Source organism: Peromyscus eremicus, chromosome 12, assembly GCF_949786415.1.
Source record: "Peromyscus eremicus chromosome 12, PerEre_H2_v1, whole genome shotgun sequence".
Lineage (NCBI taxonomy): Eukaryota > Metazoa > Chordata > Mammalia > Rodentia > Cricetidae > Peromyscus > Peromyscus eremicus.
This window is the reverse complement of record NC_081428.1, coordinates 77,327,962-77,355,836: the sequence shown is the minus strand read 5'-3', so window position 1 is coordinate 77,355,836 and position 27,875 is coordinate 77,327,962. Positions and strand designations below refer to the sequence as shown.

At 38.6% G+C, this 27,875-nt stretch overlaps 1 protein-coding gene and 2 pseudogenes across 4 annotated transcripts in view; 1 reads left to right on the top strand and 2 right to left on the bottom strand.

The window, feature by feature from the left end:
• Nucleotides 1-27,875, top strand: part of LOC131922917 (sperm-associated antigen 6) — a 142,348-nt gene that overhangs the window by 46,931 nt on the left and 67,542 nt on the right. For all 4 annotated transcript variants that reach the window (XM_059277757.1, XM_059277759.1, XM_059277756.1 and 1 more), the window contains exon 4: nt 7,206-7,389. In XM_059277757.1, coding sequence (XP_059133740.1) covers nt 7,206-7,389 — 184 coding nt within the window. The remainder of the gene's footprint in view (nt 1-7,205; nt 7,390-27,875) is intronic.
• LOC131922916 (centrosomal protein of 70 kDa-like) lies at nt 16,804-19,785 on the bottom strand (annotated as a pseudogene).
• LOC131922920 (large ribosomal subunit protein eL27-like) lies at nt 19,032-19,442 on the bottom strand (annotated as a pseudogene).

Here is a 27,875-nt window from a genome sequence, read left to right as displayed (position 1 = left end):
ATACTTATATTAGATTATATGTATAATATATTTGAAGAGTAAACCGGTTTACTCCATGGTTTTATATTCAAATTTTCATTCTTCAATAAAATAAAAATTTATATGTGAGACATATTATAAATATGAAAGCAATATTTAAAATACATATAATAGTGATTTGTTTTTCAATGTTTTTCCACCTCAGATTGGTAGTATCTATGTCTTCTTCAAAAGAATCAAGTCTACTTTTGTGATGGTCATATACTCTTGGATATGTGGCTTTTCAACAGAGGGTGGGTGAATCTCCCAGCTGCAGCCTCAAAAACAACTGACTCTCCTTCCCCCAGCAGCCATCTGTTGCTCTTGGCTAGGGTGGAACTTCATGCCCACCTCTCTTCTCATTGCTAGAATTTGTCTATCTTGAGCTTGCATGAGTCTTATATATTTCTGTCCTCAACTGCTGTGCGTTCAAACATAGCAGCACCATTTTTTGGGTCAGTACTGTAGTGTTCTTGCTGTTTCCCCAATGTTACAGACTGATGAGTTAAAGTCCTGGTGTCTCCCCCAAGTTTATCCCACTTACTCTTCCTCTTGGGAATTCTTCTTTTGATGGATTTTGTCATCTATGCTCAGATGGTTTCATTTGTCCAGTGGTCCTCTGGATGTCCCTGGTTGGATGCATTAGATTAGGAGCCATCTGGGATTCTGTTCATTTTCTGTAAAGACACAAGCATAAACCTCTCCTCAATGTTAGAGGAACATCAGATGCTTTCTTTTCATTTAGCATTTACTTTTAGTTTTTTTCTCTCCTTTGGTACAAAATGTTTTTTTGGGCTGCAGAAAAAGCATTATCCTTTAACGGGAAATAAAAAACAAAATTTAAAGTTACCATAACTAAATGTAGCATAGTATGTGAGTATTTAGGTGTGTCTAAAGTATCCTCCTTTTATTTTTTTAAAATTGACAATTAAGTACCTGATGGTGTCATTCCAAAAATATCTTGATCCTGTGCATAGTAAGAGATTTTCAGTAACATGGTTAATATTAAATTTCCTCAAAGCATTTGCTAGCATAAGTAGGGACCACTATTAGTATTTCTTTGTAATTAGAATCCTAGGAAGGAAAATGGATTAAAGAGCTATTTAACAAAGTTAAGTTCTAGATGGTACAATGATATTTCTCTGGCAATTTCCAGGTCCTGAGTCATGCCTGGGGCTGTGATCAGTAGCTGACTAGTTAGAGATAGGCATTGTGCAATCCTGTAGTGTACTCTGAGCACAGATCTTACATACCTCACAGCAGAGAAAGTCGAATACACAGATTTGCCATAGTTCCAGATGTCGAGCTGTTGTCCCATTCATTACTGATTATATACTGGAAGCTTTGGACTACTGCACAAAACGATGCCTTTAACAGAGGACAGGCTCTGGTGAGCCTCCTCTAAACTATTTCACTTGCCAGAGTCTGATCACTTGTCAGACCAAGGGCAAGCACAAAACTAAAAAACAAACAGAACCTATTAAATTAACAATGGTAATTAACCCTTTAAAAATGGAAACTTCAGGCTTTTGACTTAAGTTTGGGGGATCCTTAAAGTTTAAGGCAATTTTTAATTTTTGAGCTTAATAAGATTTTCCTACTAAGTGACAGGATATTCTTAGGTACCTGAGAAATAATCACAGAAAATCCTGAAGGAGAAAACAATTGGATTTTCTCAAATAAGCATGAAAAATTTATATCCAGCTGATACTGTAAAATGAAAACAAAAGTGTAAATGATAGTAAGGCACAGCAGTTTCATGGAGGAAGAACTTTCTGGAAGGCTTTAGTTTTTACTAGATTCAGTAGATAGTTGGATATAAACAGATTCTTGGCTGTACCAAAAATAATTTTAGGTGAAAACTTCTAAATAATCTAGCTTTTTACTGATTGTATTCTTGGTTTCAGCTCTTTTTTTGGCCTCTAAGAAAATTTGAGAAGCATGTAATTATGTTCACATTCCATGTTCACCATATTATTTAGAAGAAATGTTTTTTTAAAAAACTTTCAATATACTCCAATTTTCCTTTTAAAATCCATCCCAAGCCTGTTTTATGTTGTCATTTAAAAAATTTTTTGTTATGTTGTACAAAAAATATAAACTTTCAAAATGAGATTTTAGTAATCACAAATATAAAAGGTGGTTTTGGTTTTTCAGCCCTAAAAGGCGTGAAATGAGAAAAAAAAAATCTCCACTTTTTTTTTTTTTTTTTTTTTTTTTTACGTAACTGACAAGGTAAAAATTTCTTATTTTTGCTAATATTGTGAGCATATCACCAGATGGATGTTTAATTTGACCAGACAGCCATCTCTTAAGTATACCTGATTTGAAATGAAGTCTACTTGTTTTTATTTACTTGCTTTAGGTTTAACTTCCCAGCATATGTAGAAGGCTAAATAAAGCTTGTGTTTTTTAATTGAATTCCATTGGTACTTAGTGTGACTACATGCATAGTTTTTGAGCACAATTAAAGTATTTGGTCATTTATAAGGTGGACTGACCATTAACTTGTATGGCTAAATTATTTTTTAATAGTTTTACAAAATACTAGCTTTTTTTTTTTTTAAAAAAAAGATTTTATTTTATTTATTATGCATATAGTGTTTCTGCCTGCATGCATGTCTGCATGCCAGAAGAGGGCACCAGATCTCACTATAGACTAGGATTTTATAGTTTTTATCTCTGTTAAGTTTGAAACCTTAAAAATTGAATTGAAGGTCCCTTAGCAATCAGAATAAAACTTTAAAACCATAAATACAGGTGTTAAAGAAAAAAGTAGCTAGACATTTATCTTTAGGTCAGTTTTCTGATAGCGTGGACTAGACCTTAGGAATTTACAGATCTTATTAAATATGCCTTATTTATCAAATATGTATTGTTTCTTATTTAAGAATTTAGAAGACTGTTTATTTATTTATTTATTTATTTATTTATTTATTTATTTATTTATTTATTTATTTATTTATTTATTTATGGTTTTTTCGAGACAGGGTTTTCTCTGTAGTTTTTGCGCCTTTCCTGGAACTCACTTTGTAGGACCAGGCTGGCCTCGAACTCACAGAGATCCTCCTGCCCCCTGCCTCCCGAGTGCTGGGGATTAAAAGGCGTGCGCCACCCACCCGCCCGGCCAGAAGACTGGTTTTGTTAGCAAAGGACATAAAGTATCATATTTTATATGATAATATACTCAGATTAACAAATACTGACTTACTTAGTTTTTGTTAACCTGAGTATATTATCATATAAAAAATCATCCCAACTCATATCTCTAAGTATCTTAGAGGACCTGCCATTGTCTCATTGGTCTAAGGGAAAGATCTACTAATAAGCAGAGGGGCTCAGAAGGACTAAAGTGTCATAGCTGCTGCCTTTTACCAATAAACAGCCACAGCTGTTCCTGGCTTCCCTCTTAAGCAGGCTTTTCCTGATAGTCTTTTCTAGAGATGGAGGTGCCAGCAGGTGTCATGTTTTAATAGGATTGGATTGATTTATTTTTTTAATTTATCCTCTTCCTTTTTAAGGCAAAGGAAACTTAGCTGAAGGAGCACACTAAAACCTTGCTCCCATTCCCATCTCCTCTTCCCTTTCTATCTCTGGACTACTGTGTCCCCAACTGTTTCAGCTTTCTGTTTTACTGACTCCACCCTGAAGGGACCCTCATTCCAAATGCTTCTTCCATTGCCTCCTTTCTGCATTCACGATACTTCTGCAGCATCCCTTTTTTTTCTCAATCTAGGGTTTCGTTTCCATACTCAGTGCATCTCCATCCTTCATGTGCTAATTTATAGATGAGGTCAGTTAAGGCTGAGCCTCACCTTCCCTTCAGGATAAACCATTTGTGGTGAGGATGTACAAACTGGGTTTCCAAAGCTTTCCATCATGACTGGAAGGACTGATTCTTTCTTAGTCTACCCAATAAACTGTCCATCCAAATAAACAATAAAGTCAGTTAAAATAGTCAAAGGTTGAGAAAAAACCCTAATAAAAAGCTGATTGACTATGATAAGTTTTTATTGTTGAGGTGTACAATTAGGGATGGGTTACAGTCTTTTTTTTGAGGATGTGGGAATTTGTATATAAAACAAAAAGCTCCTTATTCATTTGAAGAGCAATTTTATTAAAGCACTAAAAGCAATTACTATAATATTTTTTAGATATAATTTTTAGTCAATACCCATGAGGTATCTTCCACAAATTTTAAGAGGGGATTATGTTGGGTAATGATTAGGTCCCTGAGCGACATGCTAATGCAATGTGCCAAATATTATCAACATGGAACAAATAATTAACCTGCAATTTTATTTAATGGCACAATAGTTTTTATAGGCTCTTTACCAGTAAGTTTTTTAAGATGTGTCCTTCTATCATTATTAAGTCTGTAAGTTGAAAGGAAAAAGTATTTGGTCCCAGGACCCCCCAAGACCAAGTTTTACAGCACAAAGGAGATTTACTTGCCCCCATAGAGACAGAGGGGCAGGAAATAAGAGACAAAACACAGAAGATAGAGGATGAGGGGAAAAGGGGAAGGGAAACAAGGGAAAACCAGGCAGGAGTATTTGACCTGGAGGGGACAAAGGGCTGTCTCTGGATATAGAGGAGGACAGATGCAGCAATGTAGGAAAATGGGCAGTTCATGAAGGTACAAGGGGAAACCCCTGGGTTAGGATGAGCTGACTAATTTTAAACTGGGCATGCTAATTATTGTGAGCCACGGGGCCCTTTTGATTCCTGGACTTCAGTACTTTGGTAGCTGGTCCTTGGTAGTCAGCCTCAGGAGGAGGAAGTGACCAAATAAGGGAACAGACCTTGGGGACTAGCTTTAGGAATGCATTCTGATGGTTTTCAGCAAGGCAGAGGGAATGGGGGGAGAAGGGCTAGTGTCCCCTTCATAAGTTTTTTCTAAATAAGGAGTTACAGATCATGTGGAGAATTGTGACATGCATAAAATTTCTATAATTGAGAAGAAAGGAAAGAGATTAATTCTGTGAGCTACTGTGCAGTAGCTTTATTTAATGAGCTAACAACCCGTTTCTGCTTCAGGTGTTTACACTTCTCATGGAATTTAACCAAGAGTCTCTAGAAAGCAACTAAAGAACACAGCCAAATTCTTTAGTAGTGATGGGCAAATATGAGCATACACAATCTGACATGGCCTGAAATTTAAAAGTTTTGATCTTTTTAGTTTATTTACAATGAAAGTCAAGCACTCATTTAAGCATTGATTTTGATGAGCAGAAGAGGAGAATGTCTTCCCTATACTGAATGACCAATACCCCAGTAAATGTAACCAGCATTGGCATAAGTGCTTTACAGACTAGCTGCAATTGTTTCTGTACTAGACATTGGGCTTGTTTTAATGTGTTTTCTCCCATGAAGAGACCATTGATCAATCTATATCGAGTAACTGCTAATGTGAGGGAAAATAAACAAAAATAAACAAACAAATCTAAGCTCTGGGGAGCCAAGCTAGCTCATGCTGCAGGTGGTGGAGCCCTGCCCACCATTCCTAGGAACTCAGGTGTTGCCACTTTGCCTGGTGGGCCCTGTGTGGAAAGGGCTGACAGACACAAGCAACCACAGAGCTTTGAATTCCAAAATGATCCTGCAGGACTCAAGCCCCCAAAGTGTGTGATTGGCTTGGAAGTCTAATGGCTGCAGAGTCCATTCTGCCCACCCTGCCAAGATGTGTTCAAAAAAAATTCTCCTTTTCTCCATTTTATAAAAATAACTGACAAAGATTTTATGTCCCCTTTCATGGGCACATTTTCATTAGTTCCTATGAATATAAAATTGCAAAGCTATAGCTCTGAATTATTTTGTTTTTGTGGATATTAACAAACATTTCAATAATTGTACAAAAATGATTTGTTGAAAAGGACTGAGAGGAACCCAGGTTGATCCCACTTTTTCACTTAAGGTCTCAGATCCTTTACAGTGAGAGACTTGAGTTTTCTGCACCCCTAATTTTTTCAAAGAAATCTTTTCTTGTCTTTTCCTGAGGTTGTCCTCCCCACATCTGGTGCCAGTTACAGGGGTCCCTCCAGGCACCATAGCTGGCAGGGAAATGAACCTTGAAGAGTGAAAATGAAAACTCTGTGCAGCACAACTTAGTCAGAGCAGATCACAGAGAGAGTCTGAGGCCAAGGGCTATATTGTCGGAATATTTAAACAGCACAATTTGGAAATACATTTCCTGGTGCATTACAATCCCCGGTGCAAGGAGACATACTTACACTGAAACTCAAAGTACGTGTCATTTCTTCTAAGAAGATGGGTTCTAGAGAAAGGCTACATGTATTTAGCTTAAGGGCCTAGGGAAGGATATGTATGGCCTGGGAAGAATATCAGCCATAGGATAGACAGCATAGAGGTCACTTAGGCTATTAGCCATCTACAGTCCTGGTTGTGGGAGCTTGACATAGCCTTTGGATAACACAGATCACCAGCCTGTTAATCTCCTCCAATTCCCAGCCTTTTGCATTGGATAAAAAGTTATATGCCCTTTACTTTGAGAGGACTATCATGTGTGCTTAATGTTCCTGTTTTTCCTGGAGATCTCTGTGCACAAGGACCTTCATGCCCACAGGTTCATATATGCAACTGCATTGCTGTGTCCAGAAACACATTTCTAAGAGGATCAAATAACTTATATTCTACTGTTTAGCCTATTTCCTTATCAGGAGAAAATTAAAATATATGACCTTTATGTTTATGTGGTGTCAGCTAAGAACATCCTGAAACATGATTGTTATTTCAAGATAACTTGGGATTCTAGAAAAATTAGTTGAGGTCACCAAAGTACTGCCATGCTTAGAGACTGAAGGCAAGTAAGGGAAATGAATTAGTTGGCAGAGAGTACAGTGAAATATTGAACAATTTAAGTGTTCCCATGAGTTAAATAATACCTTCACGATCATGAAATCTCATTACTTTGTGAAATTATGGAAATAATTATGTTTATATTTAATTTTTACAGTTTTCAAGTGCATACTCAAGTGTAAGACAATTGAAAATGTCAATTTAAACAAACCTTATTTTCAGTTTACCAAAGAGGAGCAATGGAGGACTTTCAAAGCATCAAAGTGATTTTTCAGGTTAAGATTTATCTTTTGTATTCCAGATCTCTTGAGCTTCCTTAATGCTAATTTTTAAGCTGTTTTGGTCTGTTCTTCTGTTTTTCCTGATAGCGTTTCTACAAGAAAGCAGCTGCCTTTGTGCTGAGAGCAGTTGGTAAACATTCTCCGCAGCTAGCCCAGGCCATAGTTGACTGTGGAGCTCTGGACACACTGGTGATATGCTTGGAAGATTTTGACCCTGGAGTCAAGGAGGCTGCAGCCTGGGCACTTGGATATATTGCAAGACATAATACAGGTAATGGAGCATATTTGAAAACAGGGTAACTCCAGATTTATTACATGAATCCAGTTTCAATAAACAGCAGTCTGAGTTTTAGGGTGATTGGGTACATGATGAGAAATCAGGTTTGAGTGATAGTTTATTTGGATCACATACCCACAACATGCTCATACATATTAGTCTTTTTTTGGGGGGGGAATTCTTTACAATATTTTATTTGTGATTTTATTTATTTATGAAAATTACATCAGTATTGCAAATAAAGACACATTTTCTCTAAAAGATGTCTACCTAATCATGATTAACTTCCTATCTTAATACAAAGACAAAAATCTATTCTTTCTGCTTTGAAAGGTATCTTAATAGAATATGTCCATTAATCTTTACCTGGAAAGTAGTGGCTTCCTATTGGTTGGGTTTAGAAAGTAATTGGAATTCTTTTTTCTCTGACCAAAAGGTCATTAAACCTTGAACTTAAATACAACTTTCTAAAACTTGCAATCTCTCCCTGAGTCTCTTTTATTATATACAATCTCTTCCTTAAAATAACTATTACATTTTAAAACATTCAAGCATTAATTAGGAAATGATTAAGGAATGTAAAGTTAATTTATTATTTTGATAAATTAACAGTTACTTTCTATTAATAATCAAAAAATAAAAATTATATGGTGTAGATGTAACCAACTGTCTTATTAAATAAGAAACACAGAACCAATGCAAAGAAGAAAGCCAAGAGGTCAGAGCTAAGAGCTAAAAACCTTACCCTTCCTCTCACGGTGGTCCTACCTCTCTGAAAGAGACCTACTTCCTGTGTGTCTGTCTTTATAAAGACTTTCTGTTCTGCCTTCTCATTGGTTGTAAACCCAACCACATGACTGCCTTGTCACTGCCTGTCTGTACAAACCTCCAGGTCTTCTATGGTTGGTATTGAGATTAAAGGCATGTGTCTCCATGCTGGCTGTATCCTTGAACACACAGAGATCTACCTAACTCTGCCTCCCAAGTGCTGGGATTAAAGGCATGCACCACCAATGCCCAGCTTTCGCTACTTTGCTTGCTAATAGCTCTGACCCCCAGGCAACTTTATTTATTAACATACAAATAAAATCACATTTCAGTACAAATAAAATATCACCATATTTCCCCTTCTCTATTTTAATAAAAAGAAAAAAAGGAAAAAGGTTATAACTAACATAAGAAAAACTATATACAAAAGTACAATAGCTATATACAATATATACAAGTAATAAATACCTAAACAATGTCTAGTCAATTTGTATTTGACAAATTCAGAGAAAATAATTCCATTATCTATCCTATTTTGGTAAGTCCAAATTATATCTAATTCACTTTCTATCCTAATTAACCTTCAACTATAACTAACTAATCTTCAACTCCCTCAGAGACCCAAGAAGGAAATAATATTACTTAACAAAAATAAAAACAGGAAGTGCATGCAAGCAAATTCCAAAAAATTTGTGAGTTGACAGAAACAGCCAGCTGCCTGGACAGTAACCGAGGTTTCTCCGCAGTGTTGGGGCATCATCTTCAGCCTATAGGCTTAGCGTATCTGACAGACTCATTTGTGAAGTAGGATGTACACAAGGTCAACAGTTCAACTTCACATTGGGTGAGAGCAGTCCATGTACCAGAAACACCTGAATTCCACTAGTGTCCTGTCATGATTCAGGATTTTAAATTCTGGAAATTGTTGATTTTTTTTAAATTCAGCTGTCCATTCTTCTTGGCTGTGTATATGTGGCTTCATCTCAGCATCTCATTCTTCTTCACATCCCTCTGTTAAATGCCAGTCTACTATTGAGAGGCGTGAGCTTAGTTACTCTTCAAGAATAACTGTTTCAGCTATCGTTCCATTGCACATCAGAAGCCATCGGCCCACTGCCTGTTCAGCTGCCTTCAAAGAAAAGGGCACTGTACCTTTTCTGGATTGCAAAGGCCACTTCAGGGATGGTGCCATATTGTCCTGGCCTCAGAAGATGCCTTTTGATAAAGCCATAACCCCACTAGTTTTGACAAGAATCAGTAGTCCTTTGTTTCGTGTCCTGTCTATCCTGTTTGTCAGTTGATTCGAGGATACTTTGTTGTCCAGTGGCTAACTTTTGCCACAATGAAAGTTAACTCCATATGCAGTTTCTTCAATGCCCATATTTTCTCTGAAGTAGATTGGTATTGCCAGGAGCCGCATGTCTCATAGTCATAACAAAAAAGAAAAATTTTCTAAGTCACTAAAACATTTTAAATGCCATATTCTGTAGATCTCTGAAGGGTCTGAAGATGACCTGTCTATCTAAAATATATCTGTTCAATCTTGAAAACATACCTAATATGACTACAAGTTCTATTATAATGTCTAACTACTAATTTTCATTTCTTTATATCCTAACAGTTGGTAATAATAACATTCAGGGATCAGAAAATTGCATTACATTGTTAAATGAACAGTATAAGTACAATTAGAAATATACATATAGCATTTTCTAACAATATCAATTTCAATATATATAATTTGTATACAGTATAAAACAATCCAATACAATGTAAAGTATTTAAAACTAGTAATTGTCTTTTTCTTTTCTTTTCTTTTTAACAAGAACCTTAAATCTAATCTCCTTTGCTTAGCCCTTTTCCTAACCCTTGACAACAACTTGTAACCAACTGCCCTAAACAATGAAAATTATCCCAGACCCAAAACCCATAAAAAGACCAAAAAACCACCCGCCCCACACCACCTCTTTGGAAATGTGGGCGTCATATTCTTAAAATTGCTTCCTCCTGGGTATGGGCGAAGGTATCATTATCCTGAAAGAAAAATTTTAGGTTAATTGTCAAATTCTAGGAAAGGTAACTATATCCTTCGTTATCCAGTCTGTGTATAATGCCAAAGTTCAGGGTTTATCTCAAGTTCTTATTCAAGTAGTCTTTGAGACTGGATCATCTCAGCTAGCCCTCTCAAAATTGCGCTGAGCACCTTGTAGTTCAAAGCTGATCTGTAGATGATGTTCGTCAGCTTAGTGATATTATTATTGTCCACGTGGAATTGTTGTTGTTGTGGGGCCACATCTTCTTTCTGGAGACTTCAGTTGATGTTAGGTCTGGCGGTGATTTCCTGAAGAAAACTGATAAGAGACTCGAACACAAAGACATATATATGCAGCTAATTGAAGCCTTTTTTCTAGAATTAGTTAGTACTCTATATGACCATTCATATCTTAACAAAGTATAAAATGTATATATATCTATGTATATATCTATTAATCTTGTAAATTTTGATATAAAATTCATACTTTAAGAAAAGTTTAAAGAATCAGAATAGAATCAAAGAGTTGAGATTAGTAATAGAATAGTCCCTTAATTAATTTGGTTTTTCTCCTGTCCCATAGCAGAAGATGGCTCTTTTCTTCTGGCATGATACAGGGAGTTTGCATTTTCCTTTTAACAACATGCTTGAGTTTAAAGAAGGAGACAGCCATTCTCCAACTCCAAAGTCAGCTTTAAATTTTAATTGAACTGGGACTATTAGAAGACCAATAGTGTTAAATTTCTTTAGAGAAGAAATTTAGGAAGACTTATAAAATTTTATAGACAATATACCCATACGCCATTTCACTCTGTTTCCTGGGATAGATGATTTGTCCCTTTTCTTCAGTTGTCTCATTTGTCCAGTGTTCTTCAGATTCCTTAACCTTCATTCTCCTAAAAGACAAAAACAAAAACCTTTCCCTGAGACTACTTTTGGGGATGTTCCTTTTTGGCAAGTTATTATCTGATTAAATGAAAAGGCATGTGTTACTGGTATAAGTTAGTTTAAATTGGATGTTCATGCTGGTTGATAAACTATCACCTCCTCTAATTAAGAGGTATCTCTTGTTCAAATCGAACCTTTATCAATTTTGATGGTACCCATAGCTTATCTTCTCCTGTAGAAACAAAAGCAAAACCTCATCCCCAACGTAACACATACCCTGGTTTCCATTCTGAGGTCAGCACATCCTTAAAGTATATAGGCTGATTTAATTCTGTAGTTTTTTCTATTATCCAATGTCTCTCTGCAGCTGTTGTTCCTTTCTCATTGGCATTGAGAAAATTCAAAGTTAATAGAGCATTATGCAGTCTATTTCTGGGGTTATTTGTTACCCCTTTCTGTTTATTTAGCATATCCTTTAGAGTTCTGTTTGATCTTTCCATAACTGCTTGACCTGTAGGATTATGTGGTATACCTGTAATATGCTTTATATTGTAATAAGCAAAAAACTGTTTCATTTTAACAGAGACATATGCTGGAGCATTGTCAGTTTTGATTTGTGCACGTATACCCATGATGGCCATAACTTCTAGCAAATGAGTGATTACAGAATCAGCTTTTTCAGAACTCAAAGCAGTTGCCCATTGAAATCCTGAATAAGTATTGATGGTGTGGTGTACATATTGCAGTTTTCCAAATTCTGCAAAGTGAAACACGTCCATCTGCCAGATTTCATTCCTCTGAGTACCCTTTGGGTTACATCCTGCTGGTAATGGCATTTGATTGTAGAAGTAACAAGTAGGACATTTCTTTACTATTTCTTTGGCTTGTTGCCAGGTTATGGAAAAATCCTTTTTTAAACCTTTACTATTGACATGATGTTTTTTTTTATGAAATTCTGAGGCCTCCAGCACATTTCCTATCAATAATTTATCAATTTCATCATTGCCTTGTGCTAGAGGGCCTGGCAGACCAGTATGGGATCAAATGTGAGTTATATATAAAGGATGACTCCTTTCCCTGAATGTATCTTGTAATTGAATAAATAGTGAAGTTAATTTTGAAGCATCAGGGATAAATTCTGCAATCTCAATATGCAATACTATTCTTTCAGCATACTGAGAGTCAGTTACTATGTTGAGAGGTTCTGAAAAATCCATTAATACCAACAGAATAGCATACAATTCTGATTTTTGAACTGAATTATAAGGACTTTGAACCAGTTTACTTAAATTTTCTGATTTGTATCCTGCCTTTCCTTGTTTGTTGGCATCTGTATAAAATGTACGAACTCCAGGTATGGGTTTTCCCCGTACAATTCGAAGCAAGATCCAATCAGCTCTCTTTATAAAATCAGTTCTATTGCTTTTGGGATATTTGCTGTTAATTTCTCCCAAAAATTACTGCAAGCTCTTTGCCAAGGTTCACTTTCTGTCCATAGTTTTTCAATGTCCTCTTTAGTTAAAGGTACAACAATTTCTGCTGGGTCTATTCCTGCTAATTGATGAAATCTCAATTTTCCTTTCCAAATCAAGTCAGAGATTTTTTCCACATAAGTTTTTAATTTTTTATTTGGTTTATTTTGTAAAAATATCCATTCCAATATAATATCTTCCCTCTGTATTAATATTCCTGTAGGAGAATGCCTAGAAGGTAAAATAACCAAAATGCAATCCAGCTTTGGATCAATATGATCAACGTGCCCTTCATGTACTTTCTTTTCTACCAAGGCCAATTCTTTCTCAGCTTCAGGTGATAATTCTCTGGGACTATTTAAGTCCTTGTCACCTTCTAAGGTTTTGAACAAATTATTCAGTTCATCATTTTTTACCCCAACAATAGTTCATACATGAGAAATGTCTCCAAATAATCTTTGAAAGTCATAAAGAGTCTGTAGTCTATCTCTCCTAATTTGCACCTTTTGGGGTCTAATTTTTATAGCTCTATTTTATATCCTAAATAATTAATAGAATCTCCTCTTTGTATCTTTTCAGCAGCAATTTGTAATCCCCAGCAAGGCAAATTTTTTTTTTACTTCTTCAAACATTCTTTCTAAAGTATCTGCATTTGAGTCAGCTAGTAAAATATCATCCATATAATGATAAATTATAGATTTAGGAAATTTTTTTACATATTGCTTCCAATGGCTGTTGTACAAAATATTGGCACAGAGTTGGGCTATTCAACATTCCCTGTGGGAGGACCCTCCATTGAAATCTTTTAACTGGTTGAGAATTAATATAAGTAGGCACCGTGAAAGCAAATCTTTCTCTGGCTTTTTCTTGTAAAGGTATTGAAAAGAAACAGTCTTTTAAATCAATAACTATGAGAGGCCATCCTTTTGGTAACAGAGTAGGCAAAGGAATTCCAGATTGTAGAGAGCCCATTGGCTGAATTACCTTGTTAATTGCTCTAAGGTCTGTTACCATTCTCCATTTACCAGATTTCTTTTTAATAACAAATACAGGACAATTCCAAGGGCTGGTTGATTCTTCAATATGCTGAGCATTTAACTGTTCTTCTACCAGCTCTTCTAAAGCCTGGAGTTTCTCTGTTGTTAAAGGCCATTGCTGGACCCATACAGGCTTGTCTGTTAACCATTTTAAAGGTAGAGCTGTTGGTGTCTTTGGGAGATCATCAGTTGTTATGCCCTGTTTTTGTATAATATGGATGGCTGGTGACCACTCAGAATAATGCCTTCTAATATTTCTCTCAGAAACATGTGCTAATTTATTATTTGTTTCTGAGATTGGAGGGATGTTAACCTGAGTATTCCATTGTTGCAACAAGTCTCGACCCCACAGGTTCATAGCTATGTTAGCCACATATAGTTTTAATTTTCCTCTCTGTCCTTCTGGACCTATACATTTGAGCCATCTTGCACTCTGTTTCACCTGAGATAATGTCCCAATTCCTAACAGTTGAACATTTACCTCCTGAAGAGGCCAAGTTGGATGCCAAAATTCTAGTGAAATTATGGTAATGTCCACACCTGTGTCTACCAGACCAGACAACAAAACACCATTTATTTTTATTGTTAATTTTGGTCTTTGTTCATTAGTAGGAGTTTGCCAAAAAATTTTCTTTATGTTTTTTCCTGAATGTTTTATTCTCTCTGTTTCATCATCCTGACCAGCATGATTTATTCCAGTAGGCATTTGGTTATTTAATTGCTCTGAGTAAGGGTTTCCTCTACGACTGCAGGAAAGGTTTGAACTGGATTTGCTGTGGGGGCCTGCCTGAGGCCCCTCTGGGAGTTTCCTGAAGACCGAGGCAAAGCATTATCTTGCCTGTCCCTTGTTGATCTACATTCATTGGTTCAGTGTTTTCCCTTACCACACCTTCTGCATACTCCAGAAGGAAGGGGCATTCTGTTGCCAGTGTTTCTTGAAGAAACAGTGTTTCTAGGAATGACCTGTTTACAGTCCCTTTTCAAATGTCCTTGCTTTCCACATCCAAAACATCTAACATTCCTCAAACCTTTGGAAATTGCTTCTCCTACCCACATATCATCATGGTCATGAGCCTCAACATTAACCATATCTGTAATCCAATCTTCCAAGGGTGCAGATCTTGCCTTTAATGGCCTGATTATTCTCTTGCATGCTGCATTTGCATTCTCAAAAGCCAAAGATTCTATTATTATCTGACTGGCTTCTGAATTCGGGACCATTCTCTGTACTGCTGAAGTCAATCTTTGTAAGAAATCTGTGAAAGATTCTTTTGGGCCTTGTATAACCTTTGTAAATGACTCAGGTTTTTTTCCTGGTTCCTCAACTCTGTCCCATGCATTCAAGGCTGCCGTTTGACATAGAATTAGGGTTTGGACATCATATAAACATTGTGTTTGTACTGAAGCATATTGGCCTTCTCCAATAAGCTGATCCTGGCAGACTTGTATTCCTTTATCCATCCATTGTTTTTCTATATTTTTAGCCTCTTCTTTGAACCACATTTGCCACTGGAGCTTTTGTCCGGGTTCTAGAACAGCCTGTGCCAGCTCCCGCCAGTCCTGTGGTAGAATCCTATTATATGTTGTCCAGGAGTTTAACATTTGCTTTACATATGGGGAATGCATGCCATAAGATGCTATTGCCTCCTTAAATCTTTGTAAGTCTAACATTTCAATTGGAATCCAAGTATTTTGTTCATTCTCTTCACCAGGTAGCTGCTGTATGGCTACCGGATAAATTAAGGGTGATTGTGTGAAAACAGGCTTCCTTTCTGTAACCTTATGATCCAATTTTGAAACAACTTCACTGTTAATTTCTTCTATCTGAATTTGAATTTTTCTATAATTCATTTTTACAGGTTTAACAGGTTTTTCTAAAACTGTTATCCTGGCACTTAAATTGACTATCTTTTTAAATAGTAAAATGAGGATAAGAAAATAATAAAGTGCATAATTCAATCAATATTAATCTTCTCATATAGTTGTTCCATTGTCAGACTGCCTAAAATTTCAAACAAAGCCAAATTTTCTTCCAAGGTACACATAAAACCCATTTTTTAATGTAGAAAAAATTCTCTTTTAAATAGTTTCCTTTAAAATATTTGATATCTTAATTAACTTACCAAGTCTGCTTAGAACAGTAGAAATCCGAGGGAATTTCAAAACAGCCACCTAGTGTCCGAGGTGTGAATCCAGACAGAAAGAGAGAGAGAGAGAGAGAGAGAGAGAGAGAGAGAGAGAGAGAGAGGAGAGAGGAGAGAGAGAATGCAAGAAAGCATAGCCACAAGTTCTGGCTAAAAGCTTAAATCCAGCCACATGTTCCCTCTTGAGCCAAGTCAATCCAGGGCTCTGGCTTCCTTAAGCTCCCACCAGTGCATTGGCTTTACAGGCAGGGGCCCTGTTCTGCAGGGCAGGCCTGAGTTGTTTGTAGCACCAGCTTTAAGCAAGTAGCAACAGCTGCGTGTAACCGCTTGGGGCTATGGTCAGTCTGGCCTGAGACCAAGCCGACCTGCGCCCGAGCTAGGGAGCTGGCTGCCCAGGCGGGAAACCAGACCTGCCGCCGAGCCAAGCCAAGCGGTTTTTAATGGATTCTTGTCACGTTGGGCGCCAAATGTAGATGTAACCAACCGTCTTATTAAATAAGAAACACAGAACCAATGCAAAGAAGAAAGCCAAGAGGTCAGAGCTAAGAGCTAAAAACCTTACCCTTCCTCTCATGGTGGTCCTACCTCTCTGAAAGAGACCTACTTCCTGTGTGTCTGTCTTTATAAAGACTTTCTGTTCTGCCTTCTCATTGGTTGTAAACCCAACCACATGACTGCCTTGTCACTGCCTGTCTGTACAAACCTCCAGGTCTTCTATGGTTGGTATTGGTGTCTCCATGCTGGCTGTATCCTTGAACACACAGAGATCTACCTAACTCTGCCTCCCAAGTGCTGGGATTAAAGGCATGCACCACCAATGCCCAGCTTTCCCTATTTTGCTTGCTAATAGTTCTGACCCCCAGGCAACTTTATTTATTAACATATAAATAAAATCACATTTCAGTACAAATAAAATATCACCATAATATGGATTGAGAATGAACCAATGGTAAGGGGATGAATTCTGAGAACTGATACATTTTAGAATCTTGCCTCAGGATCCGTCCTTTCAAATACTTAAAATGTTAAGAATACAATTTACACAGTAAAAATGATTTAATTTGTTTTCAGTATGAAAGTACTTTTAATTTCTTTACTGCAGGTAGAATGGCATCCAAGTCATTACTTTCTAAGATCAAACTCTTGAAACACTGGAAAAAACTTCTCATGTTCTTCTAATTTGTTGATAATGCTTTGTAGGTCTTCAGGTCCTAATACTTGTTTAACCTCCTTATTCACATCCTCATTAATTATCTTACACAGTTTTCCAACTGTGCTGACCACCACACACAATGAGGATGAACTGTCTAATTCTAAGAGCTCCTCCAGGTTTCTCACAGCGTTTCTCACACTTCATTCATTCGGGGGTATGCACATCAAAAGTGAGAAACAATAGTTTGCAAAGTTTGAAAGTTTGGCATGTTGCTGCTCTCCTCATTTCCAACCTCTTCCAACAATGGTATCTACCATAAACAACAGATCTTCTACTTTGACACCTTCATTTTCATCCGGTTTCTTTAGATTATGCCAAGGTTCTGCAGACAGTGTTTTTAAGGATTTATACAAACCCTTTAAGGATGTCATTTCATCTGCCCACATTTCTATTATAGGAATGAGATGTTCAAATCCACAATCTTGAACAATATCTTTATTGAAGTTTTGGGCTCCTCCCTCGCTCTGTTTATAAATAATTACTGGAGCTCGAGGATTGTGAATAATTGAATTGATGCTGCACAGCACCTGAAAGTATCTCTGGTCAATCAGAGCCTGTTGACAGCTGTCTTTGGGGGCTCATCTTTTTTCTCCATGCCATCAGCCTTTTTTTGACCAATAATCTCTTCTAATTTGATGTTTTTCTTAAGGGCTTTTTCCAGTTTCTTCACCTGTTGTTTATAAAGTCTTAATTCATGTTCTGTGGGCCTGTTTTCCAGATCCTTTTGGAGGCTCAGCTTCTCACCTAAAAGTGTGTCAATCTTGGATTTTGATTCCTTGAGTTGATTCTGTAACAACATCAGAAGGCTTTTATAACTTGGTGAGGCATCCAGGTTTTTGTAGTCTTTTTCTTCTGACTGACTGTCATCTTTCTTACATTGCCTTTGTGTATGGAATTTTTGAAGTTTAGATTCATAGTAATCAATTAGACAAAGCAATTGTTTATTCCAGATTGTGTGGGGAACTCTCTTGCAGAGATGGGCAAATGCTCTGTTTTGAGTGAAAACATGCTGTTTTTCCTCTTTGGTTAATGTGTAGATATGCTTCTGCAAAGAAACAATGGTCTCTTCTTGCTCCATTCGTTTTTTCTTATAGTGCTGGCATTTCATCTATAACAGTTTATGCTCCTTTTGAAGGCATTTTATTCTATTTTGTTGCTGGAAAACCCTGTTTAGGGACTCATCTTCTAATTCACCGATTTTGGATTTCATGCTGTCTTGAAAGACCCCACTTATAGCAGGCTTTTACTTAGCATAAGAAACGCCATTCTGTGAGGCAAGTACCAGAAAAACAGGGCGTCCTTGGCCTAACTGCAAAATGTACGTTTAGATAAATCACTTGGCATAAACCGTAATCAGCCAGCTGCAAAAGCCTGGGACCAGGGAAACACCCGCCCTGGGAAAGTAACCATTGAGACAAAATAAGATATCTCTGGTTGGCTACTTGGCCTTGGGGAATAAACAGTTGGGCTGGGAAAGCACCCCCAAGGCCAAGTCAGCCACACACATCAAATTTCTGAAAATTAAAAATATGTCCCTAAGTTCACCCTGACCTTCTTTGAATCAACCAATGGGAACCCTGTAACTATGCTTCTCGCTTCTGTAACCGTGCCTCTGCCCCTGGGATCCTATAAAAAGTCCCCTTTACCCAAGGAGGGCGCGCAAGTCCTCCGAGAGACTTGATCGCCCCGGGTACCTGTGTATCTGAATAAACCCTCTTGCTGTTTGCATCTGATCCGTGGTTTCGGTGTGTTCCTTGGACTTGGGGTCTCTCCTGAGGGAAGATCTCCTCCAGGGGTCTTTCAGTCTATAATCTGCTCCAGGTCATTGGCTCGATGTTCCTGGTGCCGCTCAGTTCTATTCTAGCTGAAGTTCACTTTTAAGCTGCTGGTTCGTCTCTATGAGCTCCCGTATCATGCTCTGCTGACGTGTTGTTTCTTCCATCAACATTTTGAAATTCTACCTCATTCTTTGTGATGATTGTTTGTCAAAAATGATGAGATCTTTGAGATCGGTTCTTTTTTTTTTCTTTTTTTTTGTTGTTGTTTATTTTTAGTTTTTTAATGATGGGGACAAAAATATACCTAAAAGCGAAGCTTCTGGAAAAACCATTTGTTCTTCCCTGTCTTTTATCTTTCCTCAAACTTGACGTTGGCCTCCCGTCTGGCCTTGCGTTTCAGGGCTGGGTCTCTAAAGACATCCTTGTTGACAACTGTTTTGTCCAAGGGGATGTCCACAGAGTACCTTGTGGGCATGAGGTGATTGTAGTTATAAACTTTCACAAAGGACTTGATCTTTGACCTCTTGGCGATTTTCTTCTTGCCCATGGCAGCTGTCACTTTTCAGGGATAGCGGTCAATTACAGCCACCAGGGCATGGCTGTAAGGGCGGCCTGAGGTGCTATCATCAATGTTCTTCACGATGACGGCTTTGCGTCCGGAGTAGCGTCCAGCCAGGACCAGCTCTGCTTTCCCAGGTTTCATGAACTTGCCCATTTCTACAGCAAGGAGCCGGTACCCAGCAGAAAGCGAGATCGGTTCTTTTGACTAGACACAAAGGTTTGAAGCCATGCATCATCAACAGCCCATTTATGCTTTCCCCTTCTGCTTCCTCCTGTTGTTTTTCAATCAGGAGTCTGTTTGGTAATGGACTGGAGTCCTGAGCTTTAGAGGCTGCTGGATACATTGTTTTTTTTGTAGAATCCAAAGAAAAGGTCAGCAATAAAAAAAATTTGAGTTCCTCTGTCATAGTGATTCCTCTTGCAGTTTACACCTGGTCTTCCAAGTTGATCTCAATAAAATGGTCACCCAGTGAGTCGCATGTCCGAAACTGGATCTTGATCTCGCGGATGCCTGCAGCTTGCAGGCGCCCGTCCCACGGCCTGCCCCTCCCCCCACATTAGTCTTTCAAGAAGAAAATTTTGAAGGAAAGGGATGATGTGGAGGAATGCGACTGGTCCTCAAAGGCTTTGGTAGCCAGTCATAATTTTGCATGCTTGTAATTCCAGCATACAGGAAGCTGAGGCAGAAAGATTACAAATTCAGGGCCAACCTGAATTCCTCAGCAAGGTCCTGTCTTAAAACCAGTATAGTAAAATAAAACCAAAATAATAAAACAAACCAAAATAAATATCCCAAATCAACTACCAAATAAAATTATCCTTGAAACTTGTTTGAGAATTATTGGGTCTTTGTTATAAGTAATGTTCAAAATGATAAAATTATATAATGCATTACACTTATATTAATAATATATGTAAGTTTTCATATGGATATAAATTATAAAGAATTACACGTTTGTATTACAGTTAGTAGAATTTGGATGCTTTTTGAAAACTTCCAGATTTTCTTCATGTTTATGTATAAAATAGAAGCTACTGTGTGCTGAATAGTTATAAGCCTGACTCTGTGCCTTGCATTTCAGATACCTTCATCTCCTTTTCATTGCAGCTACCTTATTTAGGTGCTTGTGTCCCTACTAAACAGTGTAACTTAGAGAGAATGTCTGAAGTTATGTGAATGGTAGCACCAGAATTTGGATTTAATTCTGACTGCCAAGTCCATGTTACTATCTACTTACTGACAATGTTGATGACTGTAGGAAAAGGGGCCTGCTAAAGAAACCCACTCTGACCCTGGAGCCCAGAACTAGTGAAAGAAACATAGCCTGGATCTGGAACCCGAGCCAGTGAAAGGAACACTTTATCTCTGAACCCAGAACCAAAGAAACATGCCCTGACTCTGAAATCAGTACCAAAGAAACACACTTTGTCCCTAGGATCAGAGTCAGTAAAAGAAATACACCCTGGTCTTAGAATTAGAGCCAAAAAGCTAAGAAAGACCAGCGAAAAGAAACATAGTTTCACTCTGAAATCAGAGCTATCTTTGCCCCTGACCAAAGTGACCAGTGAAACCAACCAGTCACAGAGCAAGGCATCAAGCACCCTGACCCTGGAGCCCAGAACCAGTGGGGGGGGGGGGGGAAACAAAACACAAAACAGCCTAGATCTGGGACCTAAGCCAGAGAAAGAAACACTTTATCCCACCCAGAAACAAAGAAACATGCCCTGACTCTGAAACCAGTGCCAAAGAAACACACTTTGTCCCTAGGATCAGAGCCAGTAAAAAAAAAAAAAAAAAAAAAAAAAAAAAGCCCTGGCCTTAGAATTAGAGCCAAAAAGCTAAGAAAGGTCAATGAAAGAAACACAGTTCGGCTCTGAAATCAGGGCCATCTTTGCTGCTAACCATATGAACTAACCAATCCCTGGACAGAAAATCTTTTCCCTGGAGAAACTCTGCCCCCAAGAGATCCTATATAAACCACCCTGCCTGGTCAGTTGTCGACTGCTCTTTCCCACCCTGGTAGAGGCAGCCACTCTCCTGGACTCCTCCTTCCCAAGTAAATTTCTTTCTCAAAAGAGTCTTGGGTGTGAAGATCTTCACCCACCAGTGCAGAGAAGAACCGTGCTAAGACATCCCTTAGGGGACTGAGCAGAACAAACCTTACAGAGATGTTCCCTTGAGGGGGCTGAACAGAAGAATCTTGCAGGACGTCCTTTAGGGGACTGAGCAAGGTGGAGCAGAAAAAGTAACAACTTCTTGCCAGACCTGGAGGAGATTGCTACATTTCTGCAGGGGTTTCCCCTTTAGCAGAGTGAAGCAAAAGAAGCAACACCTTGGGCCAGAGAAGAAGCAGAGCTCTGCTGGGAAGCCCCCTTAAGTGGGGGATGAGCAAAGCTCAGCTGTAGTGGCTCTCCAGGAGAGGAGCACGATTGCTATATCCTGCAGGGAGACCATCTCCCACTGCACCCCAACTCCAGGTATCACCTGACTCCCCAAGCAGTCAGCATACCTCTTCCCCAGAGTTGTAACACTCACATACAATGACAACCCATAAAACTAATAACATCAGTAGAGACAGAAAATAGATCATAAGAAAATTACATTGAGAAAGAATGTTATTGTCATGCTTAGAAGGATTCAAAATTAATATACTAAAATTCATTGCATAATATGTAGAGCGGCAGTTCTTTGTTTTTTCCTTCTTTCTTTTTGATTTTCAAGACAGGGTTTCTTTGTGTAGACCTGGCTGTACTGGAACTCACTCTGTAGACAAAGCTGGCCTTAAATTCACCTGCCTCCTCCTCCTGAGTGCTGGGATTGAAGGCGTGAGCTGCCACACCCTACTTAGAGCAGTGGTTCTTAACCTGCGGTTCACAGCCTGTTTGTGGGTCAAATTACCCTTTCACAGGGGTTGCATATCAGATATCCTGCATATCAGATATTTGCATTATGATTCATAACAGTAGCTAAATTACAGTTATGGAGTAGCCATAAAACTAATGTTATGGTTGGTGGTCCCCACAACATGAGGAGCTGTATTAAGGGGTGGCAGAATTAGGAGGGTTGAGAACCGCTGCTCTAGAGTTTGGTTTCCGAAATAGGTTCACTTAAGCCTGCTATTTAGTACTCATTTGGAAAATAGGCATTACTTTTCCCTTTTTAAACTTGCATATGTTAATGATAGGTAACAATAGGTTTCTATCTATCTACCTATCTATCTGTCTATCTATCTATCTATCTATCTATCTATCTATCTATCTATCTATCTATCTCTGTCTATATATAATGTATTTTGAGCTTATTCACCCTGCTCCCTCTACCCCCAGCCCCGATTACTCTCTCTGTTCTGTTTCCCACTAATCCTTTTCCTTTTCTCAACTAGTCCTCTGTCTTCATTAGTGTTTCTATTGCTATGATCAAACACCATGACCAAAGCAATTTGTGGAGGAAAGAGTTTATTCAGCTTATGCTTCTACACCACAGTTCATCATCAAAGGAAATCAGGACAGGAACCCAAGCATGACAGGCACCTAGAGCAGGAGCTGATGCAGAGGCCATAGAGGAATGCGGCTTACTGGCTTGCTCCCCATGTCCTGCTCAGTCTGCTTTCTTATAGAACTCAGGACCACCAGCCCAGGGATGGCACCATCCACAATGAGCTGGGCCCTCTCCCATCAAACACTAATTAGGAAAATGCCCTACAGGCTTGCCTACATCCTGGCCTTATGGAGGTATTTTATTATTTGGGATTCCTTCTTCTCAGATGACTTTAGCTTGTGTCAAGTTGACATAAAACTATTCAGCGCATCCTCCTTCTACTTTTATGTCTTTTTATTTTATTTTATTTTTTGTTTATCCAGTGAGTTTTATTGGGGTTGAGAATTTGATACATGACTACCTGGTACTGCATCATTTCTATCCCTCCCTCTCTCTCCTCCAAGTCCTCTTGTGTCCCCACTCTCACCTCCTTTCAAACTCATGGCCTCACTGAGTCCAGTTAGTGTTGTCTGCATGAGCATTTGTTTAGGGTTGACTACTTATGTCGGGAGCTTGTCCCTGAAGACAACGTGTTCCCCTTCCTTCACACCCATTGACAGCCTGCAATTTTTCATCTAGGGGTGAACCTTGTGAAACTTTCCTCATCCCTGTTGGCATGCTAACTGGTGTGGCTTTTGCTGGTCTTGTTGAGCGTTCATGGGCACAGCATCTCTATTCTGTCCAGAAGACACTGTCCAGTAGCAGTCATCTGCTCCTCAGGCTCTTAAAATCTGTTTCCCTGCCCACCTGCCATGTTTCCTGAGCCTTGGGTGTGAGAATTGTGTTACAGATGTCTCGTCTGGGGCTGAGTATTCCATGGTCACTTATCCTCTGCATTTTCACCAGTTATGGATCTCTAATAATATCTTCAAAAAGAAGCCTCTTTGATGAGGGGTGAGAGCTGCTCTCATTGGGGCCTATCTCCATCACTGGGTTCTTGGCTAGGTTTGCAGCACCAGGCATGTCCTCCCTTTCCTCCCTCCAAACCCACCCCCATATGCCCTTCCTAGCTCTCTTTCAAATGCCTCTTTTTCCACTAATTATTATTACATACATATATGTATATCCATATATATTCCTAAAAACACAAGTATGCCCTGTTTAGTCTGTATAATGTTATATGTATGTATGTTTTCGGACCTGACCACTTCATATTGGGTAACTAGTTGTATGCTCTTCCCTGGAAAGACTATTTCTTGTGGTTCTAGTGTTCCTAGTTGCCTGTAGTTCTTTGTGTAGGCTTGAGTCCTGGTGAACTTCCCCTACCTACTTTAGCACTCCTATTGTTGTCTTTCTTTAGAGTTAGGAAGTTTTCTTCTATGATTTTGTTAAGGATATTGTCTGTCTTTGAACTGGGTTGTTGCTTCTTCTTTCTCCTCCTCCTCCTCCTCCTCCTCCTCCTCCTCCTCCTCCTCCTCCCCTCCTCCTCCTCCTCCTCCTCCTCCTCCTCCTCCTCCTCTTCTTCTTCTTCTCTTCCATACCCATCATTTGTAGATTTGGTCTTTTCATAGTGTTCCATATTTCCTGGATGTTTTGTGTCTGAATTTTTAAAAATTTAACATTTTCTTTGACTGAGTTATACATTTCTTCTGCCTTGTCTTCAAGACCTGGTTTCACTTCATTCAGTCTGTTGATGGGGCTTTCCTCTGAGTTCTGAGCTTATTGTTTGATTTCTGAGTTTTTATTTTTGAGTTTTATTTCAGTATGGCTTAACTTTGGTGATTCTATTACTTTGTTAAATTTTAGTTTTGTATTTTGAATTCAAAGTACAAAAATATTTTTATTATTTAATAGTTTGTGTTTTTACAGTCTTCATTAAAGCATTTATTCATATCCTCTTTAGAATTCTTGAACATATTCATGATTGCTATTTTGAAGTTTTTTTTGTGTTTCAATTAAGGAATATTACAGTAGGGATCCTGGTTTCTGGAGATGGCATATTGTCTGGGTTGTTTTGTTTTTGAGGTACCGACCTTGGAATTACCATGTTTGTAGTGGCTCTTTGTGTGAATTGCTGGTCTTATCATTGTTGCATATGTGTTTAGGTTTTTGTTACTGTTACCACAGTCTTGTCAGGTTGTGAACAAGAAGAATGATGTTTGATTTTCAGTCTTGGAGGCCACACTGGGTTTTGAGAGTTCACACTCCCAGCAGTCTCAGATCAGCACAATTGATGGGATGGGGGTTATGCTAGTAGGTGTGGGAAATGGATTGACTGGAGGTGTCCTAAGTAGGGTTTTGGGTCTGACTCCATTGAAATTAGCATTGGCAGAAATATAGCTCAGTTCCATATGTGGTAGTGTGTCCCAAAGGAAAAGAGATAGGCTGGGAGGACAGGCTAGTGAAGGCACCAGTAGCTGGTTAGGATTACCCTAGAGAGGCCAGGTGGATTCTGCCATTGTGGTGGCTGTGGCATCCCTGGAAGAGCATTGGTCTGGAGTTGGTGGAAACTCACAATGGAATCACTATTTTTCTTTTAATGTTTTTTTAAATTTTATCTTGGAGATATTGCGGTACACACAAGCATAGAAGTCATGGGAATATACATATGCATACATATATGTATATATATATACACATACATATATATATATATATATCACATCTATTTGAAATTGACATGTATTTCTCCCAATTCCTTTCTAATCAACTAGGTGTTAGTGAAAAAAGAAGAAAGTAAAGTAAATTTCTTGTCTATGTTCTTTGGGCATAGAAGTCATGTGTTAAGCACAATAACATTTTACCGTTTTTTTGGGTGGTTACCTAATTTGTTTGCTGTTTTCAGGGTTTAGTTTGAATACTGATAAGAGATACATTATAGTCCTTCAGAAAAATATAAAAATTATATTAATTTAGTGTGTGTGTGTGTGTGTAGTACGTGAGTGGAGTTCAGAGGACAACTGTCTGGAGTTGATGCTCTTCTGCCATGTAGGTCCCAGGGATTGAACTCAGGTCACTAGTTTGGCAACACGGGCTTTCACTCATTTAGCCATCTCACCAACAGAACCTCTTCTGAATTTTTATTTTATTTTATTTTTAAATTAGGAACTCTTGATTAATTAAGCCTGTCTTTTTGTATTTAAAAATGAATTTTGATTATAGAACAACCAAGTATAATTATTCAACCTCAGCTTCCTGAATCACTTAGCTTCAACCTTTATACATGCTACTAGTAATGAACAACATCACTATCATGTGAGGCTCTTCAGAGAGTATTACCATATGCTTGTACTACATAAAGTAAGCTAAACTTCTAAGATTTTACTGCTGCTAGAAGCCTAAAAGCTTAACCAGCCAAATGCTTAACCAGGTCAAATGCTTCTAGTTCCTGGTCCTCATGCCTTATATATCTTTCTGCTTTCTGCCTCACTCCCTGGGATTAAAGGCTCACTCCCTGGGATTAAAGGTGTGAGTCACCATGTTTGGCTGTATCCTTGAACAGATGGATTTCTGCCTCTGGAATGCTAGGATTAAAGCATGTGCTACCACTGCCTATCCTCTATGTTTAATATTGTGGCTGTTCTGTCTCTGACCCCAGATAAGTTTATTAGGGTGCACAATAGATCGGGGAACACAATACCACCTCAGGTCACACAGGGAAATATGGAGGGGGTCACACAGGGAAATAGAGGACAGGTTGTTGGGCCCAGGGGGAATGCACAAAATAATGGGGTGCAAACCACATTCTAAAACCAGAAGCAAAACTTTATTTCAAAGAAACCATCATGGGGTACAAAAAAACTTGTTAGCTAGCTGAGATCACAGCCAGAGTTCAAGATTCTGTAACTGTGGCAACTGGAGGTGGGTCATGAGCCCCTTTTTATAGTAAGGGGAAAGCGTTAGGCATGGACAAAAGAGCTTTTTATAATTTCAAAGTTAAACATTTAGAGACAAATTGCTTTTTAAGATTTACAATTTTAGTTAAACATTTAGAGACAAATTGCTTTTTAGGATTTACAATTTTCCATTAACAAGGTTTTAGAGGGTTTTAGCTAATTGATATTTGTATATCCCTGCAGTCTTCCTGCCGCAGCTAACTGATGTTTGCCCGAAACCTGCAACTTTTTCTGACATAGCTGCATCCCATAGCAGGAGGAATACAAAACAATGCAAAGCAGGTTGTCATGTAGAACTCATTAAAAGTTAACTTTGACTTCAAAGTCCCCTGCCTGCAGAATTCCTTCTCTCATCAGTTGGGTTCCTGGAGCTCAGCCTGGTGCCTGGCCGTGGATCTCTGCATCTGCCTCCATCAGTCACGGGACAAACTTGCGCAGCCTTGGTGCAGTGGGAAGGGGCTTGGACCTGCCTAGGCTCAGTGTGCTGGGCTCTGCTGTCTCCCCATAGGAGACTTTGATTTGGGGGATGTGGGGATGCAGGGTGGCTTGAGAGAGAGGGCTGGGGGGTGGGAGGAGGGAGAAGGGGGGAATCTGTGGGTGGTATGTGGAGTGAGTAGAAAATTTCTTAATAAAGAAAAATGAAAAAAAAAAGTTAACTTTGATTTCAGCTGTGAGTGGTTGGGGGTTATCAAGTGGTGGTGGGGTTATCAAGAATAGCTAGCCCCAGGGCTGCAGAGAGCAGTCACAGAAACCTAACATTTGGGTTGCTGACACAGCTGCCCATCTAAATAAAGAAAGGCCTAGTTAAAAGTTAATTCCTGTTTACTGGCAGAGCTGATGGCTGTCAGCGTCCATCTTTTAAGCTCATAACCTTTTATTTCTATATCCCTATCTTATTCCTATATTCCTGGACCCTTCAGGGTCACACAGGGACGTAGAGGAGGAGAGGAAAGGAGCCTCTTGTTCTCTGCTGAGAGCACCTGAAATCTCTTAGTCTGAGGCTTCAGCTTGGTTTTATGTCACTGTGTGTACATCATGACATTTTCTTTAGATGAACAATATTGTTTGAACTTATTTTATTTTCTAGACATTAGTATCCCATGACTTTGACATCTCCAACATCCTGTGGTCTCCATCACAATCCAAGCTTCACCTTCACAGCTTCACACAACGGTTTCTCCGAGGCTCAATGTGGGAACTCTCCTGCCACATG